Source organism: Tauraco erythrolophus, chromosome 16 (genome assembly GCF_009769465.1).
Source record: "Tauraco erythrolophus isolate bTauEry1 chromosome 16, bTauEry1.pri, whole genome shotgun sequence".
In the NCBI taxonomy this organism is placed as follows: Eukaryota; Metazoa; Chordata; class Aves; order Musophagiformes; family Musophagidae; genus Tauraco; species Tauraco erythrolophus.
The window spans coordinates 5,071,879-5,095,999 of record NC_141480.1 but is presented as its reverse complement, the minus strand read 5'-3'; the positions used below and the strand labels follow the sequence as shown (position 1 = coordinate 5,095,999).

Below are 24,121 nucleotides of genomic sequence, written 5' to 3'. Positions count from 1 at the left end.
AAAAAGTGGAGATATAATGTTTAATTATTAACAGTTTCTGAGCCTATCCTTCAGTTTTACAGTGTTGGAAATAACAGGAAGTAAAACTAACTGGAAGTCAGGTAACTCTTTAGAAGTTTCTAGCTTTCTCTAAACTTGGTATATGCCAGCTGCGTTGTATCACAGCCTGTGAAGGTAACATCAAAGCCTGGACTACAAGGCAGAAGACTTCAATGCTCTGAGAAGAAAGTGGTGCATATAGTCATACACTGAAGTGTGTGTGTATAAGGATGTGTGCATGTGAGAGGGTGAAAATCAGGCTTTCACTACTTCTTCTAGGTGATGATGAGCCATATAAAACTTTGTTTAAAAGTATAAGCTCGTGTTGTAAATCCAGTTTTGCTCTAGCAGTGAGACAACCAGACTGTTTCAACTTCATTGTTACGTTGCCAAGCTACTTAAAATAGAAGTTTTTCTTTTTTTTTTTTTTTTTTTTTCATGTTTTCGGAATGAAATTAATATTCAGGTAGCTTATTTGTCTGCAGCACAGACAAAAAGGTAAAAATGGTTGTGCTTTTATGTCGGCTAACTAAGCCGAAGTTATCTTTGCTAAGAAAGCTGGACCTCAAGATTGTTCGTTTGGTGCTGAATCATAAAGAAGTGGTTGCTTCTAATTACTCTTTTTATTAGGTGATGTTTGTTTTGAAGGTTTATTTGTTTGTTTTAGCAAGGCAGCCTGAAGCATTGTGGCAGATCTGTCAGAGATTGTTTTTTTCCCAGCTGCCATTAGCCCCATGGTTGACTAACATGAGTCTTTCTGGTTCGTTGTGGATAGACTGACTTTGGTAGAACTTGAGAAAACAGACTGTGTGCCTCTTCGTACTTTAAAAATGGTATGCTATATTGGGATTGATTAAAATCTACTTGCGTGCGAATATTATATTGACGGTCACTTAATATACCAAAATAATGAGAAAAATGGCTGGGCAGTGTCTTCGTAAATAGTAGGAGAGCCATGAATTGTGACTGCTTCACTGTTGAAATCTGACAGCATCTTTTAGGAACCAAGAATTCACAAGGACAGATTTGAACATGACTGATTAAAAAAAAAAAAAAAAAAAGTGAAGCCTGTTGCCTTCATTTTCTTTTGTCATCTCACCTGGAGTCCTGATCTCAGACCAGGATCCACTTGTGTGAGACACAACAGATTTACAACCTGTGTGTAATACAAGACAGTAGATAGAGACAGATGACAAAGAACAGGAAAGAATATTGGTCAGTATTACTTATCAATAGGCAAAGATTTAAACACTTGTAAGCCTGAAATATTTTTTCCTCTAGGCCTGAACACAAGAAAATTTTGATGAGGACGAAGCAATCTTGTATAGAGCTTGTGGCCAGCTGCCGTAACACATGGGTGTGGTTTGGGGAGGGTTGGGAGCAGGAAAACATTATTTATTCAAACTGTTGGAAGGTCTCTGGATTCCTGGTGTCATAGGCTGATAATGACTGGTACTGAAATGAGAGGAGCTGGTTGTCAGGACTTTGAAAGTGAAGATGAGGTTGGTTTATTCTGATGTGGAATAGGGCCAAGAGCCAACGGGGGGGGAACAAAGAGAGAGAACGTGCTTTTTTCGAGTCTGTCAGATGAATTCTCATATCGATCTTGAATTATGAAACAGAAGGTTTCAATATGTATACTTTAAAGCCAGAGAAAGCCTTTTTATTGTCTGGTTTTTGTGGTATGTGTTGCATTTCTGTGTGTGCATGTATGCCACAAGCTAGTTTTGCCCAGTTATAGTTGCTCGAGTCTAATTAGAACAGGTAATAGGTGAGATCAAGGGACTGGGATGACCCTTTGGCTGTATCTGGACATTAAATCAGCTCCATTGTGTCATGAAGCTGCAATTTACGTTTTTAGTACCACAGAAAACCAAAAAGGATAGTACTGTGGTCTGTAGCTATTTTGAGAGCTGAGAACATGAAAAACATCTAGATAATCTGGATTCTAAAAGGTGGCAAAAATGTGGGTGGTTCTAGGGAATCTGATTTGGGGAAAGTTGCTTTCTGTATCCAGATCTGATGATGACTTGGACGTCGAACTGGCAGTTAGGACACATAACCAACTTTAGAGAAAAGATGATCTGTACCACTGGAAACCGGTTGACTTTCTGTGTTGTTCCTTACTTAGGGCTTTGTTTTGTTCATGCCATTTAAAGATAATATGTTCAAACCAGTGCCTGAGATCCTTCTAAAAATGTTATAGCCTTTAAATGTTTTAGTATGGTAGGTACCATAAAACTTCTGTCTAACCTACTTAGCCCTTTGTTATTCTTTGGAAGAAGAATGTATGTCTGAAAATTACTTCAGAATTGTTAAGGCTAAGATGTCCCATGCTAACTTTCTCTTTGTTTGATTTGGATTTTTTTTGCGTGTTTTCCCGTGAGCCATGCTAACATGGCCTTTATGCTTTCTTGTTCAGAACAAGAAACTGATGATTTGACGAGGAGAATTCCTCAAACACGATGCTTAGACCTGTGACTGAGTTTAAAACTGTTGAAAACTTTACGGTCTAATAATATTTTCCTTATTTTCAGATTAACTGCTGAAGTACTGATCGAGTTCTGCTATTCTTCAATGAGGAACTATAGGCTGATCTTTTGCCATAATCTTAAACAACCATAAATGACAAAAGAATGTTTGGTCAGTGAGGGCAGCTGGCGCAGAAAACGTTTTTCAAACTCGGCTGTTTAAGTACTCTGAGGTAGGTTTCTTAAACTACTTTATTCAGGCTATGCAAAAAAGAATCTATTATTATCTATCAATCCACTAGTAAAGAGAGAATTAATTTTGGTTGTAGTGCTTTGACTAACAGTATGTACTTTTTATTCTATGTGCCGTCCTTTATGATGGTGATTACTTGCATTGAAGCAAGTATGTTGTGTGGGTTTTTTTTTAATTTATTTTGAAAAGACAGTTTTTTCTTTGCTAGAAGAGGTATTTTGGTTTTGACAGGATAACAGTTTAACTGAGTGACTTACACTGCCTTTGATAATACCTTTGCGCTCTATCTAGATCCTGTATCAAGCAAAGACTTGCAAGTAGAGCTTGAGCTTCTGCATGATAGGAAGAATGGTTTCACTGAGCACCTAGAAACTAGTTTTGGGGGTTTTATGTTCAGTAAAATTTTGAATTTGATGCAGGTGTTGAAAGCTTTATTGTATAGACCAGAAAATGCCAAGTATATATGAAGTTGATTGCAGTGCAGTTGTGTGTCACAAAACACTTAAAATCATTTCAGGTAACTCAGACTTGGGGTTTGGTTTGGCATGATCCACTAGGTTCATTTCCTCTGGATAGGCTTTTGTGTTGGATTTCCAAAGCCTGACTCATAAATACTGTCAGAAAATTTACTGAAGAATCTAGCCTCCCAAAGTACCTTAGAACTTGAGTAACGATGTTGTAACTAGAATTTTATGAATTTGCTTTGCTGCTATATATGTTCTTACTGGTCCTCTATTGAGGATTGAACAGAACACCTCAGTAAGAGTCATTTATCTGGTTAGCTGTATCTGGTGGTGTTAAAGAACTTTTAATTAATTAGTGAATGGATTGAGAGAGACTGGAGAGTATTTGCATTAGGTAATTAAATCACATTGTGTTATGGATCCTTACATTCAACAGTATACACTAAAGTGTGATTTTTGGTTTTCATTCCTCTTATTTGACAGAAAAGACAGCTTTGATTTTTGGCTGCAAAAAGATATGAGGAAGAGTTCCTCCCCTTCCTTGAGTAACTGCAACTCTGTTCTTGCTAACAAAATATTTGGAATTCCACTTGATGAGCTGCAGCAAGAAGGGCAACCAGACAATGAGGTTCCATTCATAGTCCGCCATGTTGTGGACTATATTGAGGAACATGGTATGTACTATCTTGCTGTACTTTTAATAATGGATTTAGCTGTTATTCTTACAGAGTAGGTTGTAGTTTTTGAAGAGTATTTGTTTTCTTAAGTTACTTACATTTAATTGGGTGTGATTTGGGTTGTTTGGGGATTTTTTTTTTGTGATACACATTTCCTTTCTTTACTTCTTCTGTTATGTTTGATAATAGCTGTTTTCTAGCTAACACTAATGCAGTCAGCTCAGTAGGGTACTTTATAGGAAATTGTGTCTTTTAGGTACTCCTAACATTTACCTCATTAGTGTATTGTTACCAGGGCACAGGAATGTGTTTGCTGGGAAAAGGACTGCTACAAGTCTTGCAAAACTGTTGTCCAGAAAGTCTTTCATTCAGTATGTGAATTGTGCATAGCTGATAATCAATATTTTCTGATATATTTGTCCATGCTAGATCTAAAAGTATATTTCTGCAACTTTTTTCTAACTCAGGGGGTCTGGAACAAGAAGGACTTTTTCAAGTCAACGGGAATGCTGAGACAGTGGAGTGGCTTCGGCAACGATATGATAATGGAGAAGATGTGGACCTGGTTAAAGAAGCAGATGTACCCTCAGCTATTAGCCTTCTTAGATTTTTTCTTCAAGAACTTCCAGAGCCAGTTATCCCAGGCAGTTTGCACGTACATTTGATGCAACTTTCTCAAGGTAATAATTATTTTTGATTCAGTGTTTTGATTTTATTACTTTAAGAGTAAAAACTAGTATTAAACAGATTTGTAGTGGCACCAGGGTTTCTTTAGTGTTTTGTGTAATAATGATGTGCATCAGGAGGCATTCAAATACACCTTTCTTAGCACAAACCCTAAATAAATAGGTCTTTTTTAGGAAACTCAGTCTGGGTTCAAAGACACAGTTTACCCATCATGCAGGAAAATAGTGAAGCTGCCACGTATCATGCTGGTTAGGTCTGAATATTCCATGTTCTTGTATGTGAATACTGGGATGCTGGTCAAAGCCACTGGAATCAAAGTTGTTTGAAAATTTCCCACCACTAACACTTTAAAAGTGCTAGGGAATGCTTCGTCTTATTTCCTCTAAATTTCACTCTGCTTGGGCTGCCTTGGCCCTTAAAGCTTTTGTGTACTGGAGAAGAGACCTCAAGCTCTATCCTTGCATCATTTGCTCTCCCATTGTGGATTTTTTTCATTTTAAAATTCATTTGTAGGAAGAAAAAAACCTGCCTGTCATCAGCGCATTGTTGCTAAGTATGTTTTTTCATATACTACAAAACTTTGCCCTTTGAGATTGACACCCATATGTTGGCACAGTGTCTTCTTCACCAATTCCCAACTTGTCTGTCTGTATCCAGTCTCCTGGGTCTTTTTGCCTCTGCTCTGCTGAGCGGTGTTGGACCTGATTCATGACTTGACTAGTAAAGCCCTTGTCTTGCAGCACAGCGTTAGTAACGTCCTGGAAGTCAGAGTTCCGCCACAACCGAGGGCTCTGCTGGTTGTTGCTTGTTTTCCAGTGTTCATTCCTACTTTTCTTCCAAGTGCTGGAATTGTTGTGCTTTGTAAGGTGCACGTTTTCGTTTGATTTAGTTTTCTGGTTTTAAGTTTGTTCCTGATAAGAACTTGATAATGCTTATGCTAGTGCCGTTTGTTCAGAGTGGGAATTGGTTTGTGGAATGAGTGAGTGTAGCATAGTTTTCATGTGCTGTTATGCTGTATTTACCAAGTGCTGAACTTGTAAACTTGAACTTGAACTTCATTTTCACCCTTGGTAGCCCGTATATCCGAAACTTTCAATGTGGGGTGGTTATCTGGATGGCTGGTGAGCAGAGGCTCAACACTGATGAGTGAGGCACTAGTCTTGTGCTGGAAACAACTTTTGGAAGCTGCTGACCAGAGAAGCTTGTTAAGGCAAAGTTCTCTTTGTTTGTTTGTCCTGTGCAATAATGAGAAACTGAAGTGGATAGAGCATTTCATTAGTGATATCTCTATTTGATTTGCGTTGCTAATATTAATGTTAATATATTAGACCTAGGTAGCTAGTAAACGGTTTGTTGTTTGGTTTTTTTCCCCCTCCTGAAAAAGATGATAAATACCAAAACGATTGTTGAGACAGTAAAGCCGAATGCTGCTGGTTGCTCAGCTAATACTGCTGCGTGCTTTGATTTGCAGTGTTATCTATCAGGACTGGAAGTGGGATGGAGGTATACTCACTTGGTGTGACAGTGTAGTTCTCTTTTATGACTTGTCATATATAGTGTGAAATCGAGATTTTTTCCATCTTTGAATCGATGACTGTGGAAAGATTTACGTATGGGTTGTTTTGGGAAAAAAGCTATTCTTCAGCAAATAAGTCCCCGCTTATTTCCCTTTTGTTAAACATGCAGAGAAACTTCACTTAAGCTTGCAGCTTGTCCTTGCTGGCTTTTTTAAAGTGTAAAATAAAGTGAGTTCAGAAAGATTTAAAGTTAATCTGTACCAAGGAAATCAGGGCACATGAACCTTTAAACATTGTTTCCTGATACTAAAATTAGAGTTTCGGTTTCCTCCGCTCAGGTTTTGACTTTTGATATTTTGACTGTCTGATAGACGTATCTGTGGTAGTTTCTAGAATTACAATATCAGCTGCCTTTTAGGCAGAGATGTTGCTTACAGAAGTGCAGAAGATGGTCATAATTTTGGATCCGTATGTTACTTCTGGTGTTTCCCTCCTTAGCAGACTTTCCGTGTCGTTACGTTAAGCTTAGCTCTCGAAACGACTTAGGCCACACCTTGTTGTATAACTGTGTGCATCTTTGGAGGCTCGTTTCGTGCACGCCTAACGGGGGGGTCCTCAAAGGCAAGTGAGTGTAGTAATTGGAGTGTGAGTTTGACCCCAGTACGCTAGGCCATGTGTCCCACAAGTGTGTATCCATGGTTTCCTGTCAGAAGACTGCAGTTACAGATAATGTTCTCACTTCAGGTCTCTGGCTGTTGTTCAGAACTTAAATTTTAGGACAGATTGGTTAGACACAGCGTCTATATGTGTATGTGCAAGGTGCTCTGACTATCACCTCTCTCTCTTGCTCTCTTTCTTTTTGAAGGTCCACTTTGTGAAAGTATTTTTTAGGGTCTCTTTTGCTGTTCTGTTTCCTAAACCTGTTTCCAGAGTGAAAACTAACAGTACTACATTCGTTTTCTTGTGTTACTTTGTTGAGAGAACTGTTTTTCTGTGCCTGGTTACCTGCATTCAGATACTGAAGATGTTGACTGTGTCTGAGCAGATGAAGTCCTGCAGAGTTACTGTTTGGTTTTACTGTACATATGCTTCAGGGATTTTACTCACTGCTTTGATTTGATGTTAAGGACTAGGATGTCTCAGATCTCTCATCTAGAGAGGCAGGGTGACTGCTCATCATCTTCAAATATCCTCTTCCCTTTCTAACTGATCTGAGAAGAGTTTTCAAATGTTTGAGAAAGAAGGGGAGGCCTGTTAGTATCAATTTTTCTCCTGTTTTGCTTTCCTGACGTTTCTTTCCTCTATATGAAATTTCTCTATTAGGTACAGACAATTGTAAACTCTTTGAACCTTGTTGCCTTTAAGGCTGATAATGTAACAAATGAGATTTGTGGGGAGGTATTTTGATGAAGGGTATAGTTTGATGTAGAGTGAGAATAATGCAGTTTTATGATGAGCCTTTTTCGGGTCTGAAATTGAATCGGCAAGCTTCACGCTAAGTATGTGTTAGAGTGATTGCATTGAGGTTGCTTGCGTTTGTCAGCCAAGGATTACAAAAGGGAGTAGAGTTTTGAGAATGAATACTTGTAGAGGAAAAAGTGACCACGTGGTTAGCTCATCTGAAATGAGGACAATTTGACTAGAGCTTTTCTGCAAAGCTATTGTTGTAACAGTGGTGAAATGAAAGGCTATGGAGGATCTAGTCCTAGGTGATCAAGAACCTGTCTGAGCATTACTTGGAGAAAACACGCTGAAAACTACTGGTTGGACTTGCAGATGGGAATGTGGTGGAAATCATTGGTGTAGGTTATCAATTTTTGCTTTGTAGAGGAAATTAAATTTACCATAAGGGAAGGTAATCTGATGGCACCGTTCTATGGGAGGGATTTATTTTATGTTCTCCCACCTCTTCACCACCCCTCCAAACATCGGACATCATTGAAGAAGAGTGATGGAATAGGAGATGAGTTGTCAGGCTTTCTTGGAAAGCTTGGAGAGGAAGAGACTAATCCAGAGACTGAAATGAGAGGATGACATGCTGGGACAGAGAGAGTGTTCAGAAGTACTGCCACTATAAATTTCCTTCAGATACACAGGCTGGATGCTTCAGTTTTTGGGTTTGGGGTGCAGTGTTGATTTTTTTTTTCTTTTTCCATGGAGAAATTTAGTACGAAAATCTTAGACCAAACAAATGCAAGTCAAATTCTCATATTTTGGGCTGTAATCTGACCAAATTAGTCGTACTTCAGAAGTAACTAATTGTTATCAGAGTTGATCAATATCAAATGGGAAAAAGCAGATATTTTATTTCTGTGAATAAAATATATTTTTTATTACATTTTTCAGATTATAATAACGAAGATGAATTTGGAAGAAAGTTGAGGTTCCTCTTGCAGCAGCTTCCACCTGTTAATTACAGTTTGTTAAAGTTTCTGTGTAAATTTTTAGCTAATGTAGCATCGCATCATGAAGAAATTTGGTCAGCAAGTTCTTTAGCTGCAGTCTTTGGCCCGGATGTTTTTCAGTAAGTTAGTTATAAAAGTTCATGCCGTGTTTTTATGTGAATTTGACAGTGTACATCTGTAGTCTAAAGTCTTTCCTAGCCCATGGGTAGCAGGAGCAAGTACACAATATGGTTTGCGCAGTATCTTTGTTCACCCCACTTCCTCACCCTAGTTTTGTCTTACAGTTTTTGCTCAGATCTGAACAGCAGCTTATCTGTAAACTACGACGTTAGAAACCACCGATTTGATTGTTGCATTACTGAAATTATACTGAGGTTCAAATTTTTTAGAGATATTATGTAAGATGGCTATTTATAGTGAGAAAGCTGTTTTAGGAGGAAGCTCTTAACGTATGAACGTGAACTGCGATTTCCTCTCTACAAGAAAATACTTGAATTTTAAATATTCCTCGTGAAAAGTTAATTGACTTAATAGTTGTTACTTCATAAGTTTTAAATATAAACTAGTATAAAGCTTTATAATGCAGTGGTGGGAAGGTACGCTTAAAGTTCCGTATGTTCAGTATGGATTAGGGATAATGAAGCGTAGCCCTTAGTCATAGGGGTCATTCACAGGAGTTCTTTGGGAAAATAGTTGGATTTAGATTTTTAAACTAAACCAGTGTTGAAATCTTCAGCATTTACACAGATGTGGAGGATCTGAAAGAGCAAGAAATAGTTAGCAGAATAATGGCGGGACTTCTGGAGAACTACTATGAATTCTTTGAAAATGAAGAGGAGGATTTTTCATCTACTAATGATTTAAGCTCAATAACTGAGCAGGTAAGAATATTTTAAATGGCAATATATTATCACTTAAGTATCTGTTACACACATTTATGTTTATGAAAGATATGTTGAAATGTAATTTTCTTCAGTATGCCTTTTGGTAGTTTCTTGCAAACTGACAAAACCTGATATTTTCTTAAATGCATTTTCTTAACAAATATGCTTGTGAAATTGTTGCTTTGTAGTAAATATAGCTATGCTATATAGAAAAATACGTAAGAACTAAACCAACGATGTGTTGCCCAACACAGACACTGTTATGCTCTGTAAACAGTATAGCTTTTTAACTGCCTTTTTAAGAATGGAGAACTGTTTTTTAAGCAAATGCTGAATCATGCTGTTGTTGGTCTTGGTCCATAATATTTGTAGATGTGTGTTACAGAAACGTGCAGGGTCTCGCACTCCTCTTGATGATTTTGTCAGTTGTATTTCCATATACCAAAAGTTTTGAATGGTGTTTCTGATTCTAAGACTTAAAAATATCACCTTGATATTAGTGGGGAAAAGTGTTGAAATTAAAGAAACAAAGTTGAGTGGAATAGAAATACTCTGAGTCCTGGTACTCAGCTGTCAAGACTGCCAGATTCACCTGTCCATGTGACTGATGGTATCCATTATTCTTCTGCCTTTTCTCACAAGAAATTTAACTTTGTGAAGTAAAATACTGTGTCATGCTGGGATAAATAGAGATGGAGAGTTATTAGGGAAATGAAAGCTTGTTATTGTGATACAGCCTTCTTCTGTTGGCAGATATTTTTAATTCTAGCAAGTTGTGGTATATAAGTGATTATACAGAAGTACTACTTCCATGCATTATCAAAGCCAGGTTCACGAATTACTAATAAAAATCTTGGCTCAAACCGTTCCTCAGAAACATGGAAAGCTACAAACTGTATTTTCTCATTTTTGGTTGGCTGAAGAAATTATGTATTTTTTTTAAGAAGGAAAAAGGGTAAATAACCAGCAGTTGCTAAGGAAGGTAACAAGAAATACTGAATTTTTAAAGCCTAATTATCCCACTAACCCCTCCTCTAGCAAGACAGGTAAGGCAAGTACTAGGGCAGCTGGTTGCTTGCTCTTCACTGCAGTAGACACCTCACCCGTTGGTCTGGTGTGCCAAGTGTGGGCAGCAGGTTCTGGATGGAGCAGCTTCTGTTCTGCTAGCTCTTCTAGCAAGGCGCTGCAGCTTTGCAGTGTTTGCTGCCTCTTCAGCTCTTTGCAGGAGTGTGTCTAGCACTGGGAACTGACACAGCCCTGCTGTAAATAAAGCTGGGCTGCAACTTCTGCAACCTGAAGCTGAGGACTGTCATCTTGGGTTGAGATGACTGCTTTTTGAAGTATAGTTGATCTGTACTCTCATGCTTTGGAATTACTGACATGTCTGTGGGTCATGATATGTTTTAGCAAAAGGTTTTTCCAAGCATAACAGTCTGTGATTTGTTCCCCCTCACACCCCTCCCCCCACATTGAGGTCTGGTGGGGTGTCCCTTGAATTTCGTGGTGTCTCCACCAGATGTCAACAGCGCACTTCTGTTGGATCCCACTCCCTCCTGCTGCGCTGCGGGTGCAGCCCCACTGGCAGCTGACTTGTGTGGGTGGGCATGCCCTTGGCTCACTGGCACATCATCTTGCAATTAGTGAGGAAAGTCAGGGATAAATGTGTTTCTTACCCTGAATGTAGTGCCATATAACACTTTACATCCCTTTAAAAAATAAACAAACACCTTCTCTCTGCCTTCTGTGTAATCTTAAACTTCTTTTCTTCAGGCTACTGCTGCTACTTTATTTTTTGGGTTTGCAAGTTTGAGAGATCAGTAATCAATCACATAGAGGCTTTGCAAATCAAGCTATCACTTTTTTACATTTACCTCCGTTTTAGGCATAGTTGCTTTTTAAAAAATGAAGGTGGCTGTATAGAGTTGTCAGTTGGCTCTATTTTTTTACTTTTAAATTGACTATATTTTATTGCTTCAGTAAAAGCATCTTCTGTGTTTGGAAACAAGAAACAAAAAAACCCCAAACAAAAATAGACAAGCAGCTTCACAGAAACTTCTCAATGCTCTTGCATTTTCCTTTAAAGTACTGAGTAGATACTTATACAGTTTGGATTCTTAGACTTCTATATTGCCTTCCATGGAAGGATTTAAAAATGCTTCTCATATATGAATAAGGCTACCTGTGGAATAGAGGAGGATTAGATGTTCCTGTTCTACACGTAGAGTAAGAAAGGTTCTGTGCCTTGTGACTTCAATGCGGCCAGGATTTTTTTGTTCCTTGATTCTGCTTGCGTTCATTTACTGCATCGAAGGTGCTTCTCTTTTCAGTCTTTGTCTAATGTTTCAAAAGGGTTATGTAGCTTTCTACTGATGTGGAATGTACGATTTTACATAAAGGCAAGTCTAGTGTGCCTGTTTTTCTAAAATTGTAAAATATTTCCCTCTTACATATATGTTCAGTTTATGCCTCTCATGCTCTTTTAATTCCCTGGACCTCTTGAAAGAACTTTTCAAGTCATTAACTGTGAATAAATCTTTATTAGATAAATGATCTCTTGGAAGAGGAGGAAGATGTAAAGCTTGAGCAGTCTGAAGAACTTCCAGAAGATGGCACAGAGAAACCTGTAGAAAGGCCCGCTGTGGTGCATCTAGATATGACAGGGAGTCTCTCGGATTCCAGGAGCGTTACAGCATCGACAAGGTAACTTGTTCCTGCTTTGGTGTTTGGATTTAAAGTTTGGAGTGTAGTCTGTCCTGTCTGAGAGACAGAAGCTGTCAGGCTTTTGAGATATGTGGTGGTGTCTACAAAGTGAAGCTTTATAAGTAGGTGCAGTTCTTGTAGTAGTAAAATATGGGATAAAATAACTGTTCCCAAGTTCAGAAGAGGAATGCCTGTAGAACTCAGATTGGATTAACTGTGGTGATTTATGCAGAGAAAGGGAAAAGGGGAATATTATACTGAAACTGTAAAGTCATATTTAAACAGTAAATTTTGTAGCAGAAATATAAAAAGTATCTGAATATTGATAGATGCAAACCTATTTTGTGCCATCTGTCCACCGCTCTCTTCCAGAGGGAAGTCCTAGGACTATTTCTTGTTACATGCTAGTGAGCTGGGATGTGTCCTTACATGACTCTAATTCATTTCTAACCCTGTGAGAATTTGTTTGTCCAGGGTTTTTTTTATGCCCAGTTTGGTCAGTTGCTAAATGAGGAAAGTACTTTCTTATTTCACTAGAGTACAGTGAAATATGTTTCACAAACAGTTGTAATGAAGACTCAGTAGATGTGATTACCTCCTGAAAATACAGTAGAGAAAGAAAACACCAGGGATGGTATATGACCAAAGGGATAGTGGCGAGCAAGTGGTTTAAAATTGACCATTAATGATTTTTAGGTTGGAATTTAGATGTTCTAGAAAGGCCTTTAGTAGGAGCAACGGCCAGGAAATTTTGAGAACTTTAAAGATAGCGTTTTTTAAGGTTATATGTGAGAATTTGTAGAATGAGCTGCTTGCAAAAAAACTTGATTTGAGAGTCCTGAAAGTCTCCTTAATTTGAGTTGAAATGAAGGTACCCTGTCTATGAAAGTTGACTTGCTAATATGTTTGTAAAACACCTGAAGATCCTTCTTCAAATAATTTAAACTCTGCTACCTAAATTTATCTCGGAGGCTGATGTTTATTATATCAGTTTAGGAGCGACATGACTGGCACCTATGCACAAGCCGAGGCTTCATTTGTTAACTACTTTTTAGAAAAAAGTTGCTAGAAAAACGCATGGAAAGCCAAAGTATCCATTGTCCAAACAGGTGTAACAGCTGCCAAAGCTGGAGGGACCTGTGTTACCTGCCTAAGAGCTGGACTCTGGAGAGGGATCTGTTTGGATAAGCTCTGCTGGTAGAGAGCTGTGAGCTGGTTGGGAAGTTGCAAAGTACAGTACAGGCAGGAGTGTGGGAGTGGGAATCACACCAGTCCTCATAAAGGAGTTTCATGAACTTAAAATGGTATTTCTATTTGAAAACTTATTTGCACTTGCTTGTAATACACAGGTTTATGTTTTGTGGGTAGTGCCAAAGTTTTAATTTTTAAGGCAGCTTTACTTGTTATACAGTTTACGTAGCTCTACAGCATGTGTTAAGTATGGACATTGCTTGTAAGAACTTGCAGGGAGGGGCAGGAAAAATCTTTAGTAAAAGTGTGACTAAAAGCAGAAGAAATGCAAGAAAAATCACAAGTAAGTTTACTGCCTGAGTAGTCTCAGGAATGTGGATTTCAAGTTGAAATCTGTTCCGCTGCTTGGCTGCACGCTTCCTTCTACTTCATTGCAAACATTTGTAAAATATAAAACAATGAAACATAATTTGAATTATATTTTAATAGTTAATTATCCTTGTCAGTAATAGAGCTGTTTAATTTGAGTTAAATTAGAAAAAAATATTTTCTGCTGAAACTGGAATTTCTACAAAAGTGCTCCTTCTTCCAGTTCAAGTTTTAAAGCAATTTAACTGTTCACAGGTATTTAGTTGCTTGTGGAACGTGTAAGCGCAGCAGTAGTGACAAACTCAACATGTCTGAGAGTTTAAATTTGATAGCCTGAAGAGAAAAACATTTTTACTCGATGTTTAGGGATAATTAAAAATTAATAGGCATTAATTATGGTTGGCATTTTACATAATTTGTGGGGAAGGATAAGGAGGAATTCTGTAGAAGAAGAAAGAGAATTTTGACTGTAAAACCAGAGCAACTGCAGGAAACATTTAAAAAAGAATAAATTACAGAGAATGAGGAAGTCTGCTTTGTTAAACTTTTAACCACTACAAATACTGTTAATATTTTTCCAAACTTAAAGGCTTTCATAGTGCATTTAGTGGCCTTTTTTTGGTGTGTTTTAGTTTCTTGATATAAAAAAATTAAAAACCCAAATGTTAGTGCAGGTTTATTGGGATGTTTGTCTTGACATAGGGCCTGCAGCAGCTTATAAGGAAAGTGGGAGGAGAAATAGATCTTAAATATGATTCTTGCAGTTCCTTATCCTAGAGTTTTGTTACCTCTTTGCTGTTGTCACATTTTGGGAACTGAGGATGTGCGTATTTTGGTCTCTTTGTGGAGAGAAGGAAAAGAATGCTGAGGTTGCATGTTCCACATCTTAAAGATTGGTTTCATTGATGGGTATATGACCTTCCTTCTAGTTATTTGGACTCTAACTTGTTATAATATTCCTCACTACCTTTTTTTTCTTTACTCATTCTGTTTGTATGATTGTATGATTCATGCACTGCGTGGTGTTAATTTGACTTGGAGTTAGATCTGGTGAGAATGTGGGTAATCATTAGTGCAGTTTGATTTAGTGACTGCTTGAAAATGTTGTTGAAGAGAAACCTGTTGAGTCGTCTTGAAGCCTGTTAGCTGATCGGGGAGCATTTGTTGCACACCAGTTGACATGGTGTTTGTAAAGGAAACATGGTGTTCTCCATTATCTGAAGCCTTTTCACCAGGGCTGGTTTGGTTTTCCTGTCCTGGCTTTTGGAGAAAAGAATTCCTGACTCAGCGTTGCAGCTGACTTTTAAGATGTGGGGTTGAAAGAATCACTTTAGAGTCCTGCTCTGTCATTATTGCAGTTTTTTCATCACTGCACTTTGTCAAGCAGTGTTTGCTTTACTTTTTGCAGTTCATCTCAAATATTGTCTATCAGAAACCTAATATAAAAATTCTCGATATGTTCTTTGGACTTTTCAAAATTCTATATATAAAAATATAAGATATGACAAGTTGTAAGTTCTGTAAACAGTTTGCTTTGTCTGTATTAAATGCAATAACAAGGGTGATATCCTCACTGCTTGTGTGATATTTTTTAACCCTTTTTTGTTTTAATTAGCTCTGATCAGTGAAAGAGAAGCAGTAATAATATCAACAGCAACAAAGTGAGACAAAATGCACATATAGTAAAGCTCACCAAAGACAACAACTGCCTGAACTGCTAGAAAATATATTATTTAGTTCAGAGCTGTCTTTAACATCCACATACTTGTCAAAAATCTGTGAACAACATGTTAGGAAAGCTTTCAAGTGGTGATTGGGCAGCGTATTGTCAGGAGTGACCTCATGTTGCAGTCTGGTTCTATTTAGACTGCAGGGTTTAGTGCAGCACTCCAGAAGTGCTGCCTGACAAGCAGGATGCACAGCCAGCAGCCAGCATCACGCTTTGCCGTCTTCCAAATGAAGCATTTTTACATGAAGTGCTCGTTTGGGCTAGCAAAAATAATCAGAATGGCCTGTAAAGTTCTGCTGCACAGGTAAATATATGAAAGGAAAATGTTGCTTTGATAGGATTTTAAATAAGACTTTTTTTAACTTGAAAATTGTGTGAGATTAAATGTGGTTTTGGAGATATTGTGAATTGAAATAATGTCACAACTGATTTTTTTTTTTTTTAATAAGAAATAAGAATCTGTGTACAGTCAGTAAATTGCCAAGAAAAACTTTGAAATGTTTTATCTCTAGTTAATGTATTTTTCTGTCTCAAGGTGTGTTTTTACTGGGACTTTTGATGGGTAGGGAGACAATGCAAACCAGATCCTCGGGAGTGGGTTAGCATTATGAAACAAAGATGTTTACCTTTCTGTGTCTTGCTGTGTCATGCTGCGTTAAGGCTCTGTGTAGCAGGATAAATTACAGCTTTTAAAAAGTATCCTTGAACTGTGGTACATGGCTTCAGAAGTTGTAATGTGTTTTTGGGGAAGAGCGATTGACACATTTCTTTCAAAAAGTGCTTAATTGCTGAAGGGATTAATTGAAGACAGAAGATATTCTTTACGTAGTAAGAGGATTCTTCAGGCTTTGCAACGCTGCTGATTTGTGTACATCTTTTGCTGGGTGCCTCTAATGCATCTAAAGGTGTTTAACAAAAGCACTGGTGAGCAATCCTGCGCTGAGGGCTGAAGGTTACACAGAGATGGAAAATTTTGTTGTGAACCATGGCTGAAATCTTTTGGATTCTTTGGAGATGAGTTTGATTCTCCCCACTCTTGACACAGTTCATTGTCTCAAGGGGTAGAATAAAAGGATTCCAGGTCATCATAGTTTCCTATAAATAGAGTTTGTACTTGTGCCCTTGACTGAATTTTTTTTTGCTCTCTTTTACAACTAAAGTGTTAGTGTTCTGTGCTCTGGTTGCTTTTTTTCTTTTTACCTCCCTCCCAGTTTGTCCTAGGAGTGACTGTGTTTTAATAGCAAGTTGATTTCAATGTACACAATTATGTATTAGTACTTTTAGAAGATAAGCATTCCTTTTATAATGCAACTTCTGGAGAACTCACTGACAATACTGAGATTGGATACTTAGAAGTACATTTTTTGTGTTTTGAAATCTTACTTTTTTTTTTTTTCTGAGATTCTTCCTTGTGATCCTCCTCTCTTTTATCTTGTTCATGAAACTGCTGAACTTATTCAAAACTTCATGTCCTCACTTTCTTTATTTCAAGTATTGTCAAACTAAAATGTGTTTATCAGAAAACTTGCTTTGTATAAGTAATAGGGCTATGCTGAACTTCTGTGCGCAGAAATACCAGTGAAATGTGAAAATCTGAAGTTGTAAACTTTTTCTTACCATTTCTGTGAAAGAAAAAAAATGAAATGCCAGTGTGTTCCCCCTCAGTTGTTTGATCCAGCATTTTTGAAATTAGTGGCTACACGATCTGACTTCTATAGAAGGTGTTTTAATTTTTCAAAGCTGTGTGGCAATATCTGTCTTGAAATAGTAGTTTAGAGCTACCTGTTCTATCAAAGCATTTACAATAGATCTTTGTTTTTTTCACCTAGGCAAACACACATACAAATCATAAAATGAGCTTGATGCAAAATCAAGTTTCCATTAGAAGAAAAAAGAGGGAGACAAAAAATAAATTAAAAACTGTGAGCACCTGCTTGCTCAGTTGTTACATGGTGGTGGTTAAATACAGTGCACTCTGCTTTTGGCCCAGTACAAGTAGTTCTAAGGCAAAAGGGCATAACTATTTTAAAATGAATACTTTAACCACTTCCCTTATCAGCTATTGCTTAATTGAAAGTCCTTTATTGCTTGTGTTTCATCTACTTAGAGGAAGAAAAAAATAAAGTCTGCTTGAGGTGGTCCAATTATCTTAACTCTCTGGTGGTGGAACTACTAATAAACTTAATAAAGTCTAACCAAGATATTCCTTGCTGTATTAAAACTATTCCTGGGTAAGGAGAGAGACTGTCCACATTTTTTGGTGCAAGCAAGGCTAATATCAGTCAAAACTACCTCGCAGAGGTAGTACCTGTTTGGTTCCCCGGTGGAACGGCAAGCTCCTTCCTATTTCAGAGTTCACTTCATCCATTCATGACAATAATATTTAAAATCAACTTTGGCTGCTAACAGTGTTGTTGCATGGTAGAGGGTAGACTAAAATTTTGTTTTTCAGCTTTTTGAGCTTAGTTATATATATAATAGGAAGAAAAGCATTTGTTCACCTCCCTCCCTACCTCCTAGTTGAAATGAAGTTAGTATTTTTTTTTTTTTCCTCCTGAAAAAGATAGATAAATTGCGACTTCCACCCATCCACCCTCCCTGAGAGGTTAACATCCTAGGCTGAAGGGGCTGATGCTAGGAGATTTCCAAATGCTTTACAGATGGCTAGCTCGTGTCTCAAAGCCTCTGGAAGGGACCTGCCTTGCACTTGAAGTGTAGCTCTTCTTGGAGAGAGCACTGCAGATCTGTTGAATGTTGCAGAATAAAATTATGCAACAGTCTGAGAGGCAGGGAGGAATCTCTATGAATTGCAGCTGTGGAGGAAAGCAGAGTAATTTGGAATTTGCTTTAGGCAGCAAGGTTAAAATCTGCATTCTTAAGCGAGGTGTCGGGAGATCTTTGGAGACCGAGTGATTAGTATTTCCCATGGGAAAGACCGTATGTCTGAGAGCTTATAGCTCTGTAATATACTGAGTGTTGGCTTTTGACAGACAGAAATCTGCATTGCTGCTTTGGCAACTTCCTGTCTTGCCATGACATTCTCCAAGATTTATCTCAATAATAAAGGGGCAGCAAATCAGTGTTTTCCTTACGTACTTGTTCTGCTTTTATTAGCTGCATTACTCCTTAAGTATTTTCTAAGCTGCTTTCTGTTGACTTCAAGACTTTTATTTAGTGTGGTAAGTTTTTGCATTACTTTAACTTATTTGTTCTTTATTGCAGTGCTCATATCTCTCCCATAAGTATCTTGCCAGCCTCTGCAGAGTAAGTATAATGAAAATATGTTGGAATTGTGATGTTACTAGAACATGCATAGAAGATAAGTCTTCTTTCAAGAAAAAGAAATGCAGTAGGTTTAATGATTACAGTTTTTAATGAAGATGTTCTAGTGTGACGTATTTCGATTATGGCATTTAACACTAATGCAGGAGGAACCTAATGTTTGTCAGTGGTGTTGACTGCGGAAGCATGAGAGTACAGTAGGGTAGAATGTAGATTCCAAAACACTTTGACTTTATATATAGGTACATCATAGGTGTTTGACTTTAAAATTATGATAGCATTCACATTGTATCTTTAGCATCACTTCTAGTTGTTGATATTGAGTACTGTTCAGTGGAACTGGTGTGTACAACTGTGAAAGAAAAAACTCACACAGTTCTAGAGTTAAAAATGAGGTAAAACAGTTTGATTCTTACACGAGGGTTTGTTTATAGGCCTGATTGTGTATTTTAGATGAGCTGGCCAAGAAGCAGTTAAGAGAGTAGTCTGTTTTTGAAGAATGTTGTTCTCTTCTTGATTTATTTTTGGGTATATCCTGTGTCCTTCATCAGGTACTTGCTCATTGTCTCTGCTGTTGTTTGCCTCTTGCCTTTTAAGATTACAGCCCTGTTCAGGAGGGGTTACAGCCAGCTGTGCTGAAGTGCTACCAGCCCCAGGATTAACTCTAACCTGTTACAGAAAGGATTTTACTGTCACATTAGAGTATTAGGCTTCTATAAGTTTTTATGTATAGTTATTAAGAAAAAAAAGGAATTGTGTTGATTACTCTTAAAATGCTGTTAATAGACTTCATATGTAAATCTTATGAAATAGAAGATAGTAGGTGCAATAATTTCCTCTGCCTTTTGGAAAAGTTAGTCTCTCTTTGCCTTGAAGTACTTGTCATCAGATTCCTGTTGTGTGTAAACTTTATAATCTCTGCCTTTCTGCATAGTTGATCAATGCAAAAGGAGAATTCTTAATATGAATTTTCTTTTTTTTTCTTTTTAGCATTTTAGAAAGAACAATTAGAGCAGCTGTAGAACAGCACCTTTTCGACCTGCAGAGCAGCTTAGATAATGATCTTAAACATATACAGCAACACAGACTGGGCTGCAACAATGAAGCAAAAAATCCCAGTGGGGATGAGGAAGGATCTAACAACCAGTAAGATTTTTTTTTTTTTTCATATCTATAATGAATTCCATTGTATATCTTATCTCTTCCAAAGCAAACTACACCAGTCCCCCACCTCATCCTGAACCAAAAGTTATGACTTTTGCTGTTAACTTCAATTTATCTTGTGTGTTAAACCATATCAGCTTTCATCAGTTGCCAGTAATCAACAGCTCTTGAAGCAAATATTTTAAATTGATCTTATAGCTAAAAATGTTGTGAAGTACAGCTGCTTCACTGCTGAATTTTGTGCACGTAGCAAGAACTTAAATTTACTCCAGTGCTTTCATTCTTATCTGTGATGTTGCTTGTTGACACAGTTTTACCATATGAAAACTGTTGTGGATGCTGTTTCAGTTTCTTTACCCTGTCTTTCCACGTCAACATAGCTATTCACTGCTCTGGCTGCCAGTGTCATCAAAACAGCTAAAAATGAGTAGAATGAACACTGTGAGTTTATTTGCATAGAGTTTCAGTCTCATTATAAGTCTTGCCAGGTTATGGCTGTAGTGATTGCCATGGCAGCATTGAGAAGTTGGTATGTTTTGGTACTTTATTAAAAATAAATGGTCACGATTAATACCCAGGCTCCAAAAACGTGTAATTAAGTAAGACTTCAGTACCTAAATTCCTTTGTGGCTCGGAGCCTGAAATACGTGAAGTATTCAGAGACTCGAATGCTGTTTTCTAATTTGTTCAGTCTTTACTGGTTTTAGAAGTCTTATCTGTGACAAGAGGTCAGACCAAAGTTAGCAGTTGTTTGTAAAAGCAGTAATCATTGCTGGTGATGATCAATTAAAACTGAGTTTTAGTGTTAGGGATGGAATGTCTTTGGAGTAATTTATAAGTAAGTGAGTAATCGCCCGAAAGACCCGTTGTAGCTGAATTCCTCTGGTTACAGCGTAAGTGCTCTAAAGGCTGACTGACTTCACAGAAGCAGAGGCTGGAAGTACCATCGCTGCGGATTTGAAACCAGTATACTCTTCTGGCAGAGTGACTGTTTCAAATGCTTCTGATCATCGTTCCACTGTGGATTAACCGTAATAGAGGATACATGATAGCATTCTTGAAAGAGGTCGTCTGGGTCCTTTAAAGCAGTGCTGCCAGCAGATTATGCACAAGGCACATACACAGTTAAATGAGTAACTACAAAATACAGTGATCTAGTCCAGATTTCTTAGTTCTAACTTAAAATAATTGCTGGAATTAAGAAAAAACAGTTTGAATGTTAATTTTTGAAGCATCCCGTTCAGTATCTATGTATCTATAGAGGAGGAGCATTTTTTAAAGTAGTTTGGAATCCCTTGTGAGCAAGGAGAAGGAAGGCAAGGAAAAGGCTTATGAGGAATTACAGAATCGTGTGGTAACAGGGATGGTGGCATGCAAAGAATATATAGCCATAAATACGGTATAAGTTTTAATCTGGTTGTACTGTTACAAACCTTAAGTTGAGTTCTAGGAAGATTAAGTGTTAGAAATAATGAGATTTCTCACACAAGGGGAACATAGCAATGCTAGCTGTAAACCAGCTGGCTTCAGCAGTGAGAGGGGTGTAGCCACAGCAACTTCACCAAGTCGTGGTAGTTTCAATATGTTGTTGCTTCTGGCTGTTGGCACTTGTACTCCTTAGCTCAGCACAGTAAGTGGAGGATGTATGACCCTTAATACAGGAATCAAATAAATACATTTTAATATGTCTGTCAAGTACTGTTGCAGAAAACCTCAGAGCTATATATAAACTACATAAATAATAAAATTTACCTACAGGTGATTGAAGTTGTAGATATTACCAGTATCTTTGGTCAGAATAATTTTGTTGGGAAAAAAAAAAACAACCCAACTCTGATGTTTGGTACTGTTTAAAGGGACGCGGAGGGAAGCACTATGGGTTTTTTCCTTTTAAAAGTGGAACAACAGGTTGATAAAGTCTTTCTGTTCTTATCTTTAGGAATGATGTTATTGAAGATAATGACACTGGTGACAGCGAGAACGCAGGAGACTGCTCTGGAGTATTGGTTTGCACTGATTTAGACAGTGAAGCTATGAAACATGATACTGTAACTGAGGAAGAAGAAAGCGTTCAGGTGAGAGGATGAGTCTCATGTATATGAAAATCATAACTTCCCCTGACTTGAGGAAAGTGCTTTAGAGATCCGAATTTTCCTAATATCTCTGATGCAGCCTTGCACAGCGGCGTTGCTCTGTGCTGTTAATTGCTTTCACTGCTGTGCATGTTTTGTAGACATGCACGGAAAAATTTTTGTGTATGTTGGTGCAACTTGTTTGGACTCTGACTAATGTTTTCTATTGCTCTTTCACAGGTACCAGCCCTTCCTTCTGCTCAGGTAAGCCAGTGTTATCGGCAAGCGTAACACGGGTTAGAATAGCATCTGAGGAGCAAAAGATCTAGAGCTGTGATTGTAGCATAGTCCACAGTCAGTCACACCTTTTAATGTACCAAGAAAGAGCAGAAGTAGCAGCCACCTTGAGACTCTACAGCCTCTTGACTATGCTTGTGCTAGGAAGATGTGGTTTAGTGATTAGTTAATTACAGCCTTTTCTCACTGTTTCTGATTTCTTCTGTGATAGGCATAGATGTCCCGTTCTTTTCAACACGGCTTCATCCCCTTTCTAGTTGAAAGAGGTTCTGTTACTTCTCCTTGGACCTCTTCACTTATATACTTGACTTGTGCTGTGCTGATAGCTCGTGTCCCTCCATACTGATGTGTTCACTTAAAATTGTTACACTTGAGGTGTTCAGCAGAAGAAAAATGAAAGAAAATTAGACATGTGACCTCCTGAAGAGGTTCAGTGCTTAATAGTGTCATCTCTAAAAGTAACAGGATTGACCGTTTGAATTCCAAAGCAGAAAAATCTGTCTAGAGTGCTGCATGAGCACATACTAGGATGTGATGCTAACATGCTTGTAAAAATAAAATACTTGGTTGTATTTTTTAAAAAAACTGTTTTGCTCAGAAAATACATCATTAATGATACTTGAAGTTGCTGTTGAAGTTCAGAAAGCAACTGAAAATGTAAACAACAAACCAGAGGATAATCAAGTGTTATAGATTTAATTTTGGCTTTGCTTTTATGTATTAGGCTTGAATTGAACAACTTCATGTCACTGAAAGAAGTAAATGTTGTATACAGGTTGAATGGAAGGACAGTACTGTAGCAACTGTAATTGTATAGGGCAAACAATTATTTCAACAACAAACATGCCTCAGTTTTGCTTTGAGCTGCAAATTATTAGATCTTCACATAGAATCAAATGTGAAGGTTTGTAGTATGTATGGCCTGAATTTGTGATGATGACCCGAACTGTACCAGCCTTTTTTCTGAGCAAGCAGACATCAGCCTCTCATTCAGGTTATCTTTATGCAATCAAGCAATGCTATAAAATAGGTGTTGACAAAAATGAAATCAAGTATAACAGTAATACGCAAGAGAATATAGTTTCTACCACTCTGTGTGAAATAGCACACATACAGCTGTCAAATAAGCACTTCTAATGAAAAATTCAAATCTATAGTTCCTTATTTATTCGGTAAAACTTCTGTTGTCATAAATCTAAATGATGAATTCCGTGGGTAGAGAGATTTGCTCTGCATGTGTAGAGAACTTTCTACAATGGTTTTTAGCTTCTTGCCTAAGAGTCCATAAATCTTTCTGAGGGTTTCCTGAAAGATAACTAGATAAGCCAACCTATTGTTAGTAGACTTAAATTAACTAGAAGAATTTAATGGGTCTGTGAACTTGAAAAGATAGAAATGGATGCCTTAGCATAGTGAAACAGTGAGTCTTGTCTGGAATCTATGATTTTATTAAAACAAAATGTTGCTGTAGCACTTTTGGTGTTGTAATGTGTTCTTCTCCTAGCCTTCTGTTTGCTTTCATGGCTCCCAAATTACTCTCTTGAATTACCTAACAAGCCAAATTTATCAATTCTTCTGGCTAACCTCCCATATTCTTTTAGAATCCCATCTGTAAATGAAAATTTCACAGAATGTATTGATTGTCCAGGTTCTTTCCTGATGTATTAATGCCAAATCTTACCATAAAAAAATTACTAGATTGTTCTCCTGCAGTACAAAATGCACAAAACATGGTGTTGCAATTAGATGATATTTTATCTGATTCAGGTGAATACTATGTTTGCAAGAACTCTGTTGAAAGTACAAGGTAGAGTTCCATATATCTGCCATAAGTCTTTTTCTGACTATTTTAAGCCTTCCTTTATTTGTAGTATTTGTTTTAGGTTTTCAGTCTTTTTCCAATGAAAGCCTTCAAAAGCA

General features: G+C 37.6%; 1 protein-coding gene across 3 annotated transcripts in view; it reads left to right on the top strand.

Annotated features, from left to right (window-relative positions):
- FAM13B (family with sequence similarity 13 member B) overlaps positions 1–24,121 on the top strand; it is a 50,325-nt gene that overhangs the window by 8,156 nt on the left and 18,048 nt on the right. For all 3 annotated transcript variants that reach the window (XM_086621361.1, XM_086621360.1, XM_086621359.1), the window contains exons 2-11: positions 2,577–2,743; positions 3,711–3,901; positions 4,372–4,584; positions 8,455–8,632; positions 9,250–9,394; positions 11,940–12,097; positions 18,609–18,650; positions 19,659–19,814; positions 21,772–21,907; positions 22,145–22,168. In XM_086621361.1, coding sequence (XP_086477487.1) covers positions 3,745–3,901; positions 4,372–4,584; positions 8,455–8,632; positions 9,250–9,394; positions 11,940–12,097; positions 18,609–18,650; positions 19,659–19,814; positions 21,772–21,907; positions 22,145–22,168 — 1,209 coding nt within the window. In that variant the 5' untranslated portion in view covers positions 2,577–2,743; positions 3,711–3,744. The remainder of the gene's footprint in view (positions 1–2,576; positions 2,744–3,710; positions 3,902–4,371; positions 4,585–8,454; positions 8,633–9,249; positions 9,395–11,939; positions 12,098–18,608; positions 18,651–19,658; positions 19,815–21,771; positions 21,908–22,144; positions 22,169–24,121) is intronic.